Source organism: Pungitius pungitius, chromosome 17 (genome assembly GCF_949316345.1).
Source record: "Pungitius pungitius chromosome 17, fPunPun2.1, whole genome shotgun sequence".
In the NCBI taxonomy this organism is placed as follows: domain Eukaryota; kingdom Metazoa; phylum Chordata; class Actinopteri; order Perciformes; family Gasterosteidae; genus Pungitius; species Pungitius pungitius.
In genome coordinates, this window is record NC_084916.1 from 12,577,592 (window position 1) to 12,595,712 (window position 18,121).

General features: G+C 45.6%; 1 protein-coding gene and 2 long non-coding RNA genes across 3 annotated transcripts; 1 reads left to right on the plus strand and 2 right to left on the minus strand.

The window, feature by feature from the left end:
* Window positions 1-2,727: 2,727 nt before the first annotated feature.
* On the minus strand, window positions 2,728-3,434 carry LOC134107036 (uncharacterized). The gene is made up of 2 exons (XR_009942587.1): window positions 2,893-3,434; window positions 2,728-2,784 (listed from the first exon to the last, which is right to left on the minus strand). It is a non-coding gene; the product is annotated as an uncharacterized LOC134107036 (long non-coding RNA).
* LOC119219374 (uncharacterized) lies at window positions 3,435-15,836 on the minus strand. The gene is made up of 3 exons (XR_005120488.1): window positions 15,360-15,836; window positions 10,895-11,006; window positions 3,435-3,483 (listed from the first exon to the last, which is right to left on the minus strand). It is a non-coding gene; the product is annotated as an uncharacterized LOC119219374 (long non-coding RNA).
* dlx6a (distal-less homeobox 6a) lies at window positions 12,135-15,097 on the plus strand. The gene is made up of 3 exons (XM_037474516.2): window positions 12,135-13,112; window positions 13,797-13,990; window positions 14,279-15,097. The coding sequence occupies exons 1-3, from the start codon at window positions 12,806-12,808 to the stop codon at window positions 14,516-14,518; spliced, it is 741 nt and encodes a 246-aa protein (XP_037330413.1). The 5' UTR covers window positions 12,135-12,805; the 3' UTR covers window positions 14,519-15,097.
* Window positions 15,837-18,121: the final 2,285 nt, after the last annotated feature.

The following is an 18,121-nucleotide window of genomic DNA, read 5'->3' on the forward strand; positions in this document are numbered from 1 at the left end:
AGGGCATTTGTGGCGTGCGGGAACCAAAAGTGGCTCTAAAGCACTGGGCTTTAAACCGGCCCCCTCAGCCCCCTCGCTGCCACCCACCCGGCGGGGGAAATGTATAGAATGTGACCTGTTTGTGCGACGCGTGATTGACAGGGAGCGGCTCGGTAACGCACTCGGGGCTGGCTTTCTCCCTTGAATGTGTCACTGCGAGCGCTTTTTCCGTGACATATCGAGGAGAGTTGGGTTTAAAATAGGGCGCGATGATTCCGGTTAGGTGGGTGATTTGCTGTTGAGCAGAATGATGTGCATTAATCTTATTTTATTTTTTTTCTGTTCCCCAGGCCTTTCAGGCACTGAGCCTGAATCGATTTTATTCATGGTGTACCACATGCTCCATGCAGCAATAGCACGAAACGGGATGTCGTTTTTTTTTACACCCACAGAAAAATCCAATCTGCTGCTATGGTACGAATGGTTTACATCATCCTCTCCATACCCATGGCTCCTCGCAGCGTTTTCCATGCCCACGAACATTACGCGCCGTTGTCTGAAATGTCCCCCGTCGTCGTCATCATCATTGATACACAAAACAGCTCCATCCCTACCTCACCTGTGTTACTGCTCAGCGGCAACCGTACATGTCCACAGACTGAACAGGCCTCGCTCGCCGCAACTCTTAGCAACTGTTGCTATGTGTAACATTGTTGAACTCCACCTCTCTCTCGCTCTTCAAACACGAATGACTAATCCATCACGGAGCACACTGAAAGCTCTCGGCGAGGCCTCTGGAGCCGCTTGACGCCCCCCGTGACCCTCTCCTGGATGTTTCCTCATTACTTTATAATGTATTCACGCTTACGCTTCCATGGCGCTCGCCCTGGCCTCGTAATGGGAGGAAGCAGTGAGCTGTTCCGATGCATACGAGCCCGGCACAATTTGCACTTCATTTTATTAACAAAAAACAGCCAGCTACGGCTTCTGGCTGTGCCTTGCCAAAGCTCACCGGGCCTCCAGTGTGCACTGCTGACAAAATCCCGGCAATGTGACGACAGGATAGAGTCTCTCTGCATCAGTGGGGTACCTCCGCTGGCCCCCGGGAGATGCTGTCATTATGCGTGTTTGCAATCATGGGAGCTAAATACCTTGGCTGGAAGTGAGGGAGAGAGCCGACGGAGTCAGAGGGAGAAGGAGGGGAAGAGATCGAGGGAAGAGGGGGGGGTGGGAGGGTGGGGGGGTGGAGAGGGAGAGAATGAATGTTTCGGCTCCTCTGCGGTGTTTGGAGCTTTCTGAAATGCATGCGCTATCATGGCAATGTTGTGTTTACCACAGCGGGAGGCAAACACAGAGTCAGAAGAGTGGCGCGGAAACGCCAGACACAGTAAAATGAGCAAAATACATACATTAGGACTCTCTGTATTCACTACACACGAGCCGAGCTGCTGAGAAAGACTCATTTCAATATAAATGGAACACACGCAGGGGAGAGTGTGTATGTGTGTGTGTCTTTATATCAGCTTTTGAACATCTTTTTTTTTTTCCTTGCCCCGTGGAAATACCCTGCAGAAACCCTGGGACGAGGAGTGCTGGGAAGTCAGGATGTCAATGTTAATTTTCTCCCCGTTGCTATGAAGACTCTCTCTCACAGAGGCCCCGGTTCCCTCCCCCCTTGGTCACCGCACTTTCCGTCAAAGAAGCCTTTCTGTCTCCAGTCTTCCTTGTGCAATCAGACATCGAGGAACATCTTCCACATCAGGCAGGCACCCGTGGACCGGGAGACTCCCAACATCTGGGGGCTGTATTGATTTCCAGGACGGAGGGGGGCCAGGGGGAGTAAATGTCTCCCCCCGGTGAGCTATTCAGAGCAGCTACTTCCGCATTCAGCCAATCTCTCAGCTGTGATTGTCCCGCTTGTGTTTTGATGGCAGGGTGTAGTAGCCGCTTGTCTTACACAGGAGTAACACAAGCAAGCACTTGAATATATCAATACCATTCACCCCCCCCCCCCCCCCCCCCCCCCCCACCCTCCCCCTTTGAGCCAGAGGCTTTGGCTGGTACCCACATCAAGGGGAGGTTGTTAATGTGAGGACAAGTTGCAAGGGAAGCGTTGTAAACTCTAAACATTTTAGTCTGTCAACATCTAGTCAGAAGTGGAAATCACTGACAGAAAGAGCTGTTCTGCCTCAAAACGCTTCGTCTCAGGGGCCTCAGACACCTTTGCGATTGACGCGCTGGGCTGGTTATCACGTAACACGTTTAGATGATATATTTCACTGCCAGGCATAAACCCTTCTTGCACCCTACAGGGCATCAACGCCACAGAAAACACCACACGGCTCATCTGTTGCATTCTGAGCTTCCTTTGTGGGTATAAAGCGTTCTTAACTGTTTGAGTCAAAATCAAATCAATCACATTACGAATTTTAGGGTAATAATAGTAACGAAGCATTGTCCTGTCCCAAGTCTTGTTTTTACCTGCAGTCTCAGTCTTTATTTCTGTGATTCTATCAAAGAAATTATGCAACAATTTGCAGCTATTATTTGACAAATTGATTGATGTTTCGAATAAACACAAAAGAAAGTGAGTATTGTGTATTGTGTTTTATTCAGTTTCAACCAATGAGATACACCACAAGTTTGATTTGGACCTGACAGACTAATTTACTTGCAATAAAAATGACTTCTTTACACATTCATAAATTTGATTTAAACACATTTTTGTAATCAAACATAACAAATGCATCACAATTCTTATCCTTTATTACACGGTCAACAGTATAAACCCACCAATATAGCAAACTGTGACATGGAAAAAACCAATGTGAAAGGAAAACATTTCAATTTTCAAACCATTATGAACTGATTATCAGATAAATTGTGTTTGAGGATTAAGAAAAAGGTACATACATAGACACCCGCACACCTGTCCTCAACATGTCAAATGCCCGAGTCATGAGACCAGACCTGAAACGGATTTCTTCAAAGTGCATCTGCAGGCCACAGTCGCTGGCTGAGGGCTAAACACCAAAAAGACAAAAATGACAGGGATTTCACCATTGAATCCCTTTAGCGGGCCACTGACACATGAATGAGGGCAACGCGAGAGAAGGAGAGAAGAGAAGAGAGAGCGAGGGAGGGAGAGAGAGAGAGAGAGAGAGAAAGAGGGGGGGAAAAAAGAGTAGACAACCAATTTGGGAGTAATGCAACTAAAAACTGACAAGTGTAATTTCATCCATCTGGGCCGATGTGTAAAAAGCGCTGCTCCGAACATTCCCCATGATTCCCCCTGATTGATCTTCCCCTGGTCTGAAACACCTATTATTAGCCACGAGCCTAATAGCACCAGGATGGCTCAGCGCTCTCCCAGGGGCCAATTCTCCGGTCATCTGCCCCTCACTCACCACAGCTGTGGAAACCAACCAGGGAGAGGGAGGACTTTGGAAGGGGGGGGGGGGGGGTGTGGGGGGGTGTTGCTGCCAAGAGGGGATGGAGGCGTACCTATTAGGGGGAGGGAGGGAGGGGGGGGGGAGAGGAGGAGGTGTGGGGTTAGGGCGATGGAGCGAGGTTGAGGAGAGAGGAAGAGAGGGGTAGAGTGGGTATGAAGAGGAATATGGAGAGGAGAGTGGGGGAAGCAATGGAGGAGAGATGTGGGCCAGTGGATGGACATGCAATGGGGGTTGGAGGGGGGGGGGGGGGTTGGAGGGGCAGTCGGGGAAGGGGGGGACAGGGGGAGACAAAAGAGATTTTTAAAAAAAGTTATTCATGAGCATTTCCTGAAAAAAAGAAGAAAAAAAAAGAAAATCCATTTTACTTTTTGCTGATTGAAATGATTGTTAAAAACATTACATCCACTTTGTGCTCGTTTTAATTACTCAGGAGGAAAAGGTTGTCTCCAGGACGTGATGTCTGACTAATGCTCATCCATCCCCAGCTGAGGAGGCTGCTAAAGACAGGCCGGCAACGCTCCAGAGGAAGCTTGGCACGATTAAGCTTGTTTGAATTAAACGAAAAATTTAAATGATTTGAAAACTGCAGGTCGTAAACTAGTTTCAGGAATAATAATGACGCAAATATTTTTTTTTACTTGATATATCCTCATTGTTTAATTTGAACCATCGTATTGCATCAATTAACTTTTTTGAGTTTCTTTCATCAAGACCATTTTAGAAAATCAGAATTGACCTTTAACGGTAGCAATTCATGCAGTCCCCAATTGTACCATTTAAAAATAGTATAAAACATTTGGGAAATGGTCTGGACACACTCAAATTGTGTTTGTAATTAGATATAAGTGAATAATAATATTGGGAAACACATATGAAATAATATTTAGATTTTTTTGAGTTGTGCACAGCTTTACTTAACATATCTGCAACTGTGTTGTAACACATTTTTACATACTCCCAATAAATGCTCATTTGGGGGACTTTAAGTGCCAATTTTATACCTTTCTGTTGACACAGGTTTCATTAAAAATCTTAGCGACCGACAAACATCTTAATTTGATGGACTCAAGGTTGAACCAACTTAGAGGTGAAGATGGCCACGTTGAAGCTCCTCAACCCAGAGGGGCCATGGGGCCGCCAACAATAAGAAGGTTTGCAACACAGAAGTGAGGGAGAAATGTTGATTGCAGACCAGCTCTTTTGGGGGATTTTTGCGATGGATTAAGGTCAGAAGTCGTCTGTTAATCACCCCTTCAGTCTCTTTGATTGAGTGAGCCCTCAGGTGAGGCGTAATGCATTTTCAAGGGCAATGATGGCAATAATTGGCTACCTTCACTTTAATAAAATGGACAAAGTCCTGAAAAATCTCCCCACTTGAATTCGACAGTTCAGAGCAAATGAAAATAAAGGCTCTGAGGGCTTTTCAGTCAACAAATTAATAACTGATATTATGAAGCTGGCTATGGACACGATCACCTGGCCAAATCATTACGCTGATCTGTGATCTGCATTTTATCAAGTAAGGAGACCCTGAACTCATTTTATTAAAACAAACAAAAATGTTTATTATCAAGCCTAAAGTGATGTTCGTAGGGTCTATTCGTAATTATGTACGATCATGCTGCTGCAGGACACAGAATTGTTGTGGGCCTTTAAATCTATGACATTTTTTCCTTCATTATCTGTCATATTCTACAAAAAAAGAGAATTCTTTTGACATTTGAAAGATGGATGATTCTTATCAGGTTTGAGCTGTGAGGCAGACCTTTAGAAATGTGCTTACTCTGCATTGTGTGTACAACCCAATTTTGCTTCAGTTCAGTACTTTTTACGTATTTAGATCTTAGTGCTCAGTGATCAGTTTATTCTAACATTCTTGTTTTCTAAACCTTTTACAATAATCATAATTCTTTCAGATAAATTTTTAGACATTCCTGTTCAACCTTTTTTATATTCTGGTGTTCTTATGGAATTATTTTGAGGATTAGCTGCAGTGTAAATGAAAGAAAAGATCTGGTGATGAATGGAATGATGATGATGATGATTATGATGATAATAGCAGCAACTGCAACATTAGAAGCACCAAAATAAAGAGGCAGCTAAAAATAATAGTAATATTAATAGGGATGATGGTCCAGGTTAAAGATGGAAGGAAAACATGGTTTATTTTTTATACAAGTCTAAGTCCATTGTTTACTAAGAATCTTGTGAAAGCAACACATTTAATATCGTACATGTTAAAATGAAGTTGCTTCACAAGGAAAACCCCTTTGAGGGGCCTGTAGGAGCCATATTCATTTGGTACTATTTAATTTAATTTTGCTCTGTGCCACTAGGGGCTGTATGTGCTTTGTGGCTCAGCTGACCTCAGATCAGCCCAGGTAGGCCATTTAACCTGCAGGCATCCCAGACACAGGTGTTGCCAATTTGGGAAGCAAACAGTTTTCGAGTGTGCCAGTGTGCGTATGTGCCTTTGTGGAGCAATACGGTTTGTTATTTTGGGCTAAATGTATAATGAGCAAAGTTTGCCGCTATATAAATTTGCATGTAAAATAAACATACAAATTGATTGGAACAACCGGGGAACTCTCCGTTTTTGCTGTGTGCGAGCGCACCGGGCGCACGTCTGAACCTATCCGCCTTATTGGTAACCAGTACTAGACTTCGTTTAGGACTTCGTCAGTACAGGGCCTTTAACAGAAAAATGTCTTTCACTGGACATTCATCAGCCTGAAGAGGAACATTCCCTTTTTTTTCTATTAACCTCAATGCAAAATAACCAGAAACGAATGTGGAGACACTTGATTGCTCTCAGACTTTGCACAAATGCTCTCTATTAATCCAACTTTCTCAAGAAGACAACTCCTTGAAGGAGGGCAAAGAGCAAGGCCGAACCAAAAGCCGGCCTGCTATGCAGTTTCAGGTAGGAGTGTCTCAGGGTGCAGCAGACAAAAGGTCCACATCTTTCACCCGACCAACTCCTGCCACCCAGCACAGCTCATGAGAACACGAGCGGCATCTCGCCGGCCACGTCTCACCTCACCAGGTGTGACTCCCTTTTCTCTAGCCTTGTTTTCCACTTCGCTTCCCACCGGCGCTCTTAAATTTCAAGCTCTTTTATTTTGCAGTCAGCGTCGGCTATTGTGTGCAGCACTTCCTCCAGTGGGGCATTCATTCCTGCCTGAGAGCCACACACACACACACACATACACACACACACACTCAGACACTACTTTATTAGTTTGTAATATATGTATTGAGAATGTGTGTGTGTGTGTCTGTGAGAGAGAGAGAGTGTTGGGGGATGGAGAGAGGGTGTGTGTGTGTGGGAAGGGGGGGGGTGGGTTTTTTTTGTGAGAGATGCATCTACAAAATATTCCCACAGAACAGGATTGTTCAGTATTTTCACATAGGCCCATTCATGGCAAAGTTGAGTAAAAGTTGAGATCTTCTCCGGTGTCACAGTTTGGTATTATTTCTCCGTGTTTAATCCTCTTTTACATGGTTCATCTGGTTTGGTTTGAAGCTCAGCTTCGGGTTTGTGATATTTTGATTTGGTGATGTTTTATCCATCCAGCAGATGCTGCTCCAAATTCTAAATCACACCGTCGTTGTTTACCCTATGAAGACGACACTAAACATGTTTGGTGAGATCTATATTACAGGAATTGTGTGTTGTGTGAAACAAAGATTGAATTACTTGAACCCCCCCCCCCCCTCGCATTTGTAATCGAGATCAACACTCCTCATTACGAGTCCTCTTTATTACCCATAATAGCATCTTATCGTTCCGCTGCTACAAGGACTGCGGGTCATGGTCGGACATTTACATCCATGGCATCCTTGCACTATTCATCAAATTGTGCTTTAAAGGGCTCACTGTAATCCAGTGTCTCGGGTGGATGTTCTCTAGCAGGCTCCATGCAGCGTGAGGCGCTCAGGGCTTCTGTTTTTTTCTTCTTTTTTTTATGGTTGTGGGTTTAAGCCACCTGCTCGGACACTACCAGAACCCCTGCAGGGTGACGGTGGCCTTGCTGCAGGAGCCGTCTGTGACACCGATAAGCAATCCTCAGACGGCAGATCATTATATTGCCTTAACGAAAGAATACTTACAAGAGGAATCAGATATAGTAATGCTGTGTTTTTAACCTCTAAAAAAATAGATTTATTTGATAACCAGTCAGTGAAGCTCTGACATCTTCAAACCATTGTAGCATTATAATACAAGAGGCGAGATTTAAACAATATGAACGAATCGGTGACATAAACATCATGAGAAATAGCCCGCAAAGCTTCAAAATAACACATTTTTGAAAGGCAGACCTCGTGCAATAATTAAAGACGATACGAAATTAATTGATGATTAAACCTTTCGGGAGTTTATTTAATGCTCTTGTCCAGTATTATTTCTTTATTTTTGCATTTCATTTTTTTCCTTTCGGTCGCGACAGATGAAAAGGCCCTGTAATTAATGCAGGAGGTTGGGAAACACACCTTTGTCTTTGAAGTAGGCCCGGGCCTTGCTGGACTGCATAAGAAGCCAGCGTTGTGATTTGCAACCGTTGAAGTAAAACCCTCACTCTGCTGCAGGAAGAGGGCGAAACGGGGGTAAAATGAGGAGGGTGGAATCTCGGCAAAGGAAAATGGTATCTTTGTTTGCTCTCCTTTGTTTACGAGGGGATTCTTTCTCATTTTTCCTCTTTTTTTTCATTTTTTACTAATTCATTTCAATGGCTTTCAAACAGGAAAATGGAAATGTTGCTCCTGCCCTCTATTTCAGCGGCAGCGTCCTGGCAACAGAGCAATTTTCTATCATCAGGGATAAACGGCATCGAACAGTACATTCTGATAAAAAAAGAGCCCATGATTGCTGGCCTTCCTGTCTGTCATCCATCGACCAAATCCTCTCCTTCAAGACCGACCACTGTGCTGTCAGACCTAATAATGTCGCGTATTCAGTAGAAGGAGGTGTGGGGGGGGGGGGGGCGGGGGGGGGAGGGGGGCAACGCACACTACGCCACTGTGGTCTTATATGTAACCGAAACATTCAAATCAACTTTTTGAATATGTAGCCCCTTTGTTATTGATTCGATTTACAGGATCATCAGGTCTTAGACGTCATGCAAATATATATTTGCACACAGTCTGTGCTTAAAACTGTCAATTTGAGACAAGTAGGCCATATGTCTCACCTATGTATTGTCTTGATAACACTGATATGATGCGGCACACTGTCGCCATTTCCACACATTTCTGGTGATCAGGATGATCAAACCCATTGCCACCGAATTCACAGAATTGCAGGATAACTGCGTTTCTTTTTTTCCTATTTCAGAAAAGAGTGACAGCGTTTAAACCCCCCCCACGCGATGCAATCAGTCAGCTGGACCTAAACATGCGGGGAGAGAAGGCGACAAGAGAAACAAGCAGTCTTAATTAGGACTCGGCCCTTGAGTGGGACCAGTGCGGATTCAGTTTGCCAAATTAAATCCATTAGTCTATGAGAGTCTGTGGAGACTCGGTGGTACAGGCCTTTGCTCATACGTGGTCATTGAGTTTCTCAAGCAACACGCTACGCTGGGTCCATCTGAAGTCCCTCGCTCCCCTGCACCTGGGGCCATGCATATGCCAATTTATCTATTTACTAGAGAGATAATGCAATCCCAATTTATGATGCAAAACGTATTGCAAAAGGACGTGCGCGGTTTTTGCCCTATTTCTTCTCCGTGTAGTCTCGCGCTTTCAGAAAATACATCAAAGCTTTGCATAAATTGGCATCAGTGCGTAAACCATTTGGGCACGGGTGGATTCCGATCGGATTAAAGGCTGATCGGTGATCACGTTGGGCTGTGAGGTTGCGCGTCCATGCATTTTGTGCGAGGGGCCGCTCCCTCTCTCAATGCATAGGTACAGTGACAGCCGTGGGGAAAACGCGTCTGCACGCGCTTCTCCACGCCGCTTCCCGGTGGCTCTGCGCTGCGCAGAAGGCAACGAGCCTCGGCGTCCCCAAAGCGGCCATGGAAGTGGCTTTTCCACCGACCGCAAACGCCCAGCCTGCAGCTACAGTAATGAGTCCGTGTCGGCGCTCATATGTGATTAACACGTGTGGCCAAAATAGACAAGAAAATATATACGCGCAGACGTGCAAAAAAACAAACAAACACATCAACAGTGACAGCAGTCAGTGACACATTGGAAGAGAGAGACAGAAGTGGACAACAGTTTGTAATTTTCTTTTAGCAGTGGAAACTTGTGCACGCATCCATCTCATCCGTAAAAGGACCTTGCCCAACCACGCGCTGATTTTTTTTTTTTTTTTTTACCAGTTTAGGTTTAAGATGCCACAGCTCACCTTCCAAAGTGGCAGCAATCGTGTTAACAATACAAATAAGGGCAGGTTACACCTAAACGCACAGTAGAATATTCTCAGTTGTCGTGCATCCCGACGTGGACAGTGGATGTGAGGGAAATCCCAGGCCTGGAGTGATTTTAGAGAGTCATTCATCAGCGTTTATAAGACAGCTGGAAATAAAGACCACTTCTGTTCAACCGCCACGGCCATTGATTGTGCTGAAGGTCAATCATCTACTTAGGGACAAAGTGATTTCTACATTTGCAGCTGAACGCAGTTCATTTTTTTGTGTGATTGACATTTAGACGAGGTGAGAAATAAAATAATTTCCCCTCAGGAACTGCTAATATGACAGAGTACAACAGAAGCCAGGTGGAGCATGCTTTATTTTACAAGTCCAAATATTTTTTGATTTTTAAACGAATTTTGTCCACTGTCCCTTGTAACCGCTGGTTTCACCACGTGGCTCCCGATGAGACACGGTTTGTCAGCATGCACGCAATGGGCTAAGCCTTAAAACATTTCGAAAGCACCAAGGTCGAGCATGGCGCTCAAACAAATCCGTCCTTTCACCACTTCACTTACTCCCCGCGTGCCTCCCATAGCACGCCTGCGGGACCCCAACGACTCTGGTGTTAACCGCGCAGAACACCCCGCAATAACCAAGATGTGCCGCAAGAATCTTGCGGCGGCTCGCAGGAGATGCTGCTGAAAAAAAAAAAAAAAAAAAAAAAACGGGAGGAAGATGTCTGATCTCAATCGAGACCGACGATTGTTTTTACCCCGCCGGGGGGGTGGGGGGGGGGGGGGGGCGGCTGAACATCACTGCAAAGCATGTACGTCTTTGTAGTAGCACTCAAAGGCGATTAGAAAAAGGTATAGGATCTGGTTTCTCTTCTGCGTGTCCAAGTGGAACACGGGCAGGGGAATTGGCCACTATGTTAGATCACTGAGGGGTGACCGAGGTGGGCTGAATCCTGCGAGGTCTGAGCGGCCACGCCGTGTGCCTAAAATACAGAATTTTTAGAGGCAATAAAATCATTCACCAGAGTCAGGAGGGAGGGAGCGGGGGGGGGGGGCATAAAAAGGAGCGTTCAGAGGAAGCTCTTACCTTCAGTGCTGCTGGCGACAGAAGAGGCAGCCTGTTTGTAAAATATTATTTCGAAAAATAAATCCTTGTCGGGGCTCACATCCGCGCGCCTCTGCGCTCCCGTGGTCCGCTGCTGTAAAAATGATTATCCGGCTGAGTTGTGCACTTTTTAAATCCCACAAAGTAAATAACAACCGGAACGATAATAGCAAGGTACCAAGTTCTGGTTACAGAAAAGGAGAAAATTGAAAACTAAACGCTGCATTTAGACAACCATTTTTGATAAGAGGATAATTGAGGCGACGCTGGCGTATAATTAGGGGATAATTTATGCTATATCCACTTTTATTCCACCCTCCCAAAATAAATCCAGTCCATAATCATTACAGGCGAATTGTTCTTAATTTTATAGCTGCAATTTGAGTAAAGTGTGGCCGCTAATCAAATAGGTTTTCGTAGTAACTTGATTGCTACCATAATTATTTTTCATCCCCCATTTTTTTGGTGAAATCGCTGAATGCCACATTGTAGACAAAAATGTGCTGAAAAAGTGCTAAACATAATTTGAATACCTACTGCGTTAATGTACCTGGAAATATAATTTAAATCTTATATGCGAATCGAACATGGCAGCCCTCAGTGGCAAACTGTATAATTTACATATATTGAGGACCCTATTCGGCCTCATAATACAACAGGGATAAAGGCACTGTCAGTTCATCACGATATCCACCCTTCTATGTGCAAAATAACCTATTGTACCTCAGGCATATTGTTATTTGATGTGTCACATTTGCAATTGTCTGAAGATGCTTAATCATATGGTCAGTAGACCTTGGGAAAACGAACAGTGATAATATACGTTACTTGCAGAGGGGGTTTCAAAGCGGGACTGATCATTAGCAGACATCAGAGCAAATACACAGCGAAAACCATTTAATAAACACGTATTCTCTGTAAAAAAAAAAGTAAATATATAAATTTACACTTTTGTCAATTAATAAAAGGCTGGAGTAAAAGGCTCGTTTGAGGACTGTCTTTGACGTAAAAAATAATTTTATGTATATATTATGTAGGACAGAATGTTTTAAAAAGCTGATATAGAAAACGACTGAGGTTATTCTACACTTTGTGATAAAAAATATCTATTCCACCTTAACATTTTTAAAATATATTTTTGAATTAATCTAATGGTTCTTGAATCATTTCATATTAAAGCGAATTTCGACTTTAATTCACTCTTTGTTAATCACGATGACTATTGACGCTTCCCTTTAAGTTATTAATCCTCAAAGAGAGGAGGAGTTAAAGGCTGAGAAACAAGAGGCACATATAGACGTCTGGATAATTAAGCTAAATCAAAGAGCGTGTTAGGCTGCACGTCGTGCGTAATTTGCAGGGTTTGGGTAAAAAAAAATCAAAACCGAATTGGCAATTCAAAAAGAGTTGTTTATTACGCGTGAAGCTTGTCTCTAGGAATTATGCGTCTTTCCCACCATATATGATTCCCCCAGAGTTGTGGTGGGAGCTGGTAAGGTGGGTTAACTCCAGCTCAAGTCTCCGTGAAACGCAGAGCACTGATGACGTTGGGTTGGATGACCAATCGGAAGGCGCTGCCCTTTGGAGACAAACCATTTTACTTGTAGTGTCTGCATCAAGTCTGGAAGCAGGGCTCAATTTTAACAGAATCCACCTTAAAATCTCTCCCTTAACTTATTCCTACCTTCCGCCACTTTGAGCGAGAATATCACACAACGAGGGGGGGAAATAAAGACGCCTCTGGAAAATCCGGGTGTTAATAGGACAATATCTTTTCGCGGTGGAGAGAAGAGGGAGACAACAGCAGAGCGAGAGAGAGAAACCCGATTTGGTCTTGAGAGAGAGAGAGCGAGAGAGAGAGAGGGGGTGAGTGCTCTCAAGGCAGAAAATTCGATGATGACCATGACTACTATGGCTGACGGTCTGGAGGCTCAGGACTCGTCCAAGTCTGCTTTCATGGAGTTTGGGCAGCAGTCGCACTCACAGCAGAGCTCCCCGTCGATGGCCAGCGGCCACTACCCGCTGCACTGTCTCCACTCCGGCTCACACGCTCACCACCAGCACGAGAACGGCGCGTACACCGGGACCAACACCTACAACAGGTCGTTACCCTACCCTTACGTGAGCCACCCGCACCACAGCCCGTACCTGCCATCGTATCACAACAACACGGGAGGACAGACAAGGTTAGACGGCGCAGGTAAGAGACCCCCTTTTTTTTGTTGCACCGTGCCAAGTGGGGAGAGAAAAAAGCACCGCGTCGCGTACATCCCAGGCGGCGGATAGTATACAGCCATTAGCAAGTGGCTTTCTTTCTCCCCCCCCTCCACCCCCACACTCCCCCTGCCCAGTGTTGGTATCATGCCACAGTAAGTCGCGGCACGGCCACTCCAAAATGTGGACGAATGGTCGCTCAGGTGGGCGATTACATCGAAGAAAATCGCGCGTAAATGGCACTAGATAATTCCCGATTCCGGCTATTACCCTCTCCGGCTGCGCGCTGTCCCGTGTGGAGCTCCACTCGCTTCCCACGAAACCCTGTTTAAATGCCCGGGGTGTGATCATCGCGACCGTGCAATCCTCACAGACTACTCGTGAAAATTAGGCAGCCCGCACGCCTTGAATGTTGTAATTAGCATTTAATTGACATGTCATTACCAGCAATATCCTAAATATGACAGCGTATGAGGATTGTGGCTGCCACGGCGCCTAAAGGCAAATGCGATCATTTCAGCCTGTTTCATTTGGCCCCGCCAATTTTTTTCTTCTTCTCCTTTATCTTGGCGGAATTTTCCCACAGCTGTTTAGACGCGTTTGTGTTTTCCTGCACAACAAAACGCAGACTGCGGGTTTGAATAAATAACATTGCCTGTTTTTGTTGCAGAGCAGCAGAAAACGACGGTGATCGAAAATGGGGAGATTCGTTTTAATGGGAAAGGCAAGAAGATTCGAAAACCTCGGACAATTTATTCCAGTTTGCAGCTTCAAGCCCTGAACCACCGTTTCCAGCAAACACAGTACCTCGCTTTACCGGAGCGCGCCGAGCTGGCTGCCTCTTTAGGACTGACACAAACCCAGGTACGAGGAAGGAATTCACTCTCTACACGTTGACACCAACGCCTGGAAAACCCTCGTGTGCATACCCAATACAAATATCTGAACATTCATTATTATCAACACTGTTTGGCTGTGGATGTTTTTGTTTGGCTAAGGACCTTTTATTCATTCGACAACACTAACACATGCAATTGTCCAGCAACTAACCAACCTTTACCCAACTCAACGCAGGCTATTTTTCTCCACGTCCTCCACTAACCGCATGCACGCTTCTTCCCCCCCCCCCTCCCCTCCCTTCCCCCCCCGCAGGTAAAGATTTGGTTCCAGAATAAGAGGTCAAAGTTCAAGAAACTGCTCAAGCAAGGCGGCAACCCGCACGAGAGCGACCCTATGCCGGGCTCCATGTCCCTGTCCCCGCGCTCCCCGACCATCCCGCCGATATGGGACGTCTCGGCGTCTTCCAAAGGAGTAAACATGCCGGCCAACAGCTACATGCCCGGCTACTCTCACTGGTATTCCTCCCCACACCAAGACTCGATGCAGAGATAGACCGGTGAGGCTGGAAGGTCAAACGAGCCCGTCGGGAGGCCTCCGGATCTCCGCCATCATGCAGTTTCCAACGTAGCCTACAATTTGTGTCAGCGCAGAGACTGGATGCTGGAGAGGAGAAGGACCCCTCGGCTGCAGGATAAATAATAATAAAAGAAAAAAATACAAAAAAAAGAGAGGAAAAAATACGCAGCCAAGCCTCGGTGTTGATGACACAAACAAAGGGAACTAACCATTTTTTTTAAAGCGTACATGGCTGTTCGGTGGCTCGCATATTTGTTATGCTTTCATTCATGTCAACATCTGAACGTCGATATACCAAATATTATCAGTGACATTTCCGCCACTTTTCCGGGCAAAGACTGTACACTCTGCGTACGCCGTGAGCCTGTCGACACGGTGGGACTCCTGTTTTTTTTTATTTTTTTTATTTCTTTTTTTTTTCATCTCCCCGGGTTGTCTCTCCAACATGCAAAACCAAGCAAATTGTCTGTCTGTAAATATGATCTGCGATTTGAGTTGTACATACACTTTTTATGTTTTTTTTGTCAGATTGAGTAAACCGTGACTCAAAACAGATGCCTGCTGTTGCATGATTTCACATTCATTTGAAACGGGGCCTTTTTTTTTATTTGTATGCATCGTATTGGGCCAACATGACGTTCAAACGGGCCCGTTTCCCGTACCCCTGGTGTGTACCATGCTTCAAACAAGACAACGCGAGGTAATGACACGCGGCTCAGTGAAAAGCCCACCAGAGTAAACATTTTTTTAAATAACTGCAAAGCGCCAACTGTATAGATTTATCAAATGCACTGAACACCGGAGGAAATGAACTTACCCCGCTGCTCTCTCTACATTCACCTCCGAAGACATTTGCTCCAGGTCCAGCTTATCTTGTCATTTCACCCTCAATTATTAGGAGTATTGACAAAATGTTTTCTCCCTTCCCTCCGTCCTAATGCAGGGGCCGTTAAATGCCAAGCTCCACGGGATCGATGTTGAACAAAGCAGCCAGCTGCAGCAGCGTTCAATATGAAGGAGATATTTGGGACAATTTGTGGGTTTTTATCCAAGTGAGGCTTTTTTTCCATTCTCATAAATGCAGGCATAATTAGGGTAATTTTTGATGTAGCCCGCTGATTACAGCGTTTTTACCGTCAAAGATAATTACCTGTAATTTTCTACCACTTTTAATACTAAAAGGCATCTTTATTTGGATTTGAGGTAGCACAGACGGAACAAAGGGGGAAATTATTCGGTTATTCACATACAAATTGCCGAGAAGAGCGAGGGCTCGGGATATTATCTGAAATTACCACGCTGAAAAGCTTCATGCAGCTGTCAAGACGCGGATGTCCCACTAGGCGCACATTCAGCCTACCTGCGCCCCCCCCCTCCCCACACTGGGGGCCTATCTTCTCATGGGGGCCGTGCGCACCCCGATCTGCAGGCTGCAGGGAGCCCGAAGCAGCAAACGAGTAAACATCAACAAGGCTCATAAATACACGTTGGGTTATTCAGCTCCAAGAACGTACGCGTTTCATCGTGTTTTGCAAAAGAAAAAGAAGGGGGGGGGGGGGGGGGAGGGCTTTGATGAGCTAAATCACATCGAGATCGATTTATGGCGTGAGCCGAGAGAAAGATAGAGATCGAGTGAAAAGTCGGACAATATGGAGATGAATATACAGATAGATGAAAGTAAAGTGCAGCACAGTGAAATGTGGGGGTGTGGGGGGGGGGGGGGGGGGGTGGACGGAGTGACGCGTCGATAATTCTTGCTCTGCGAGCTGTAACAGCGCGGTGCTGATGCTATGAAGCAAGCTTCTCGTTTCTAAAAGCTCCTACCTGGCACGCCATGGCCGGACCGGGGTTATCTTCGGGAGAATGCTAAAAGGTTTCTCTGGCACAGTCCAAACTAAACCCTCAGCCAACCGGTGTTACAGCCTTTAAAATCAGGAATAGCCACAAGCATGAAAACGAGACTTGGTCCTTACCTTTTTCCCCGCTTCTCTAACACAGACAACCCCCCCAAAAAAAGCTCTGCACGGGTTTTTACTGCCGGTGGTTGAATAAGCAAATCCAGGTGGGAAAGTGTTTGCACACCCCGGTAAGCTCTTATATATTGCCTGCAAAATTAGCTGTTATTACTGTCACTGTTTAGTGATGGCAAGCTTGAAAAAAAAAAAAAAGCCCTCTGCAATCAAGAACCAAGCGCATCTTTGCAAATTATAGGTAATTGTCAATGTCCAGATTATGATAATGGCAGCCCTAATCCTGGAGAATAATTATTGTGGAGTGTTACAGTTGAAGCCGTCCAGTAAAGCTAACTGTCATTATTTAGACTCGATTTGCAAAACGGGGGGAAACTGAGTGGAAAATATTCGGTTGGAAATAAACGGGGGGCTCTCGATATAATGGCAGCAGTAAAGTGTGTGTGTCTGCGTGTGCGTGAGAGAGAGAGAGAGAGAGAGAGAGGGACACATGGGTTGGGGACATGCAGTAGTGATGTGTCTGTGAGAGAGATATTAAGGCCCATGTGCACTCGGGTCGAGCGCGCGCCTGAGTGGCCTTGAGCGCGTGCACGTGCAATGGGAGCGATATAAATTTCTCTGGTGACCTGCTCGCATTGTAATGACATGGCCATCGTTTGGCCTACAGAATAAAATGTGCCGAAAAACAAACTTAGTTTGCCCGTGTGTGTGTGTGTGTGTGTGTGTCTGTGTCTGTGTGCGTGTGTAACGTGCGTACCGTGCGGGCTACAATCAGGAAGAGGGATTGTGTGTCAGGTGGAAGTGGTAACATGCTTGGGTCACTGCGGGTCAGATGCAGTCCTGCGTTTTGCGTGCGTGCGCGTGTGAGGTATTTTTGTGAATCATGTTCGTTTGTAAAAAAAAAAAAAAAAAAACTCACTTCTATACCTCTGAGCATATGGCCGGGCAAATTCAATTAGATCAATTTTCAAATCCCCAATGTTTCCCACGGTGGCACGGTTTGTTTAGCGGTTTGTGCCGCGGTGTGACTGCCTGCTAATAACATGGTGAAATCGTGCAGGATTTTCCTTCCTTTTTTTTCTCTCTCTCTCTCTCTCTCTCTCTTTTTTTATTTCACCCGGAAGGTGGGCTGCGGCCGGGAGTGGCAGGGCTCTGGAGCCGGTCTACCCCCACAGGAATGCGGATTGTCTCAGATCTCCGTGCCGCCCCCCTCGCCTCCTCCTCTGCCATTCAAAGCGGCTAATTGTAGGGGACACAAAGCAAAGAGCGACTGCAGACTGTCTGCTGCGAGGAGCCGGCATTTTCTCTGCAGACGAGCTGGAACCCACTGAAAGGCTCAATCAGGTTGTCCGGGAAAACACAATGCGAGTGATGAAAAGGTGATCATTGCGGCGGTGGCCAGAGGCAGCCGGGAGTAAAATCATAATAATTCATTACAGAATAATGGATGCGAAAGGGAAAAGTACACAGAAAAATACTGTGGAATTATTGTTCGACGGTAAGATACGGATTGTTATTTATCCGGATACAAAGCATCTGATGCCACCGTGGATTAGATTACATGCAAAATGATAAAGAAAATACGCCTCGACTTCCACACACACTATTC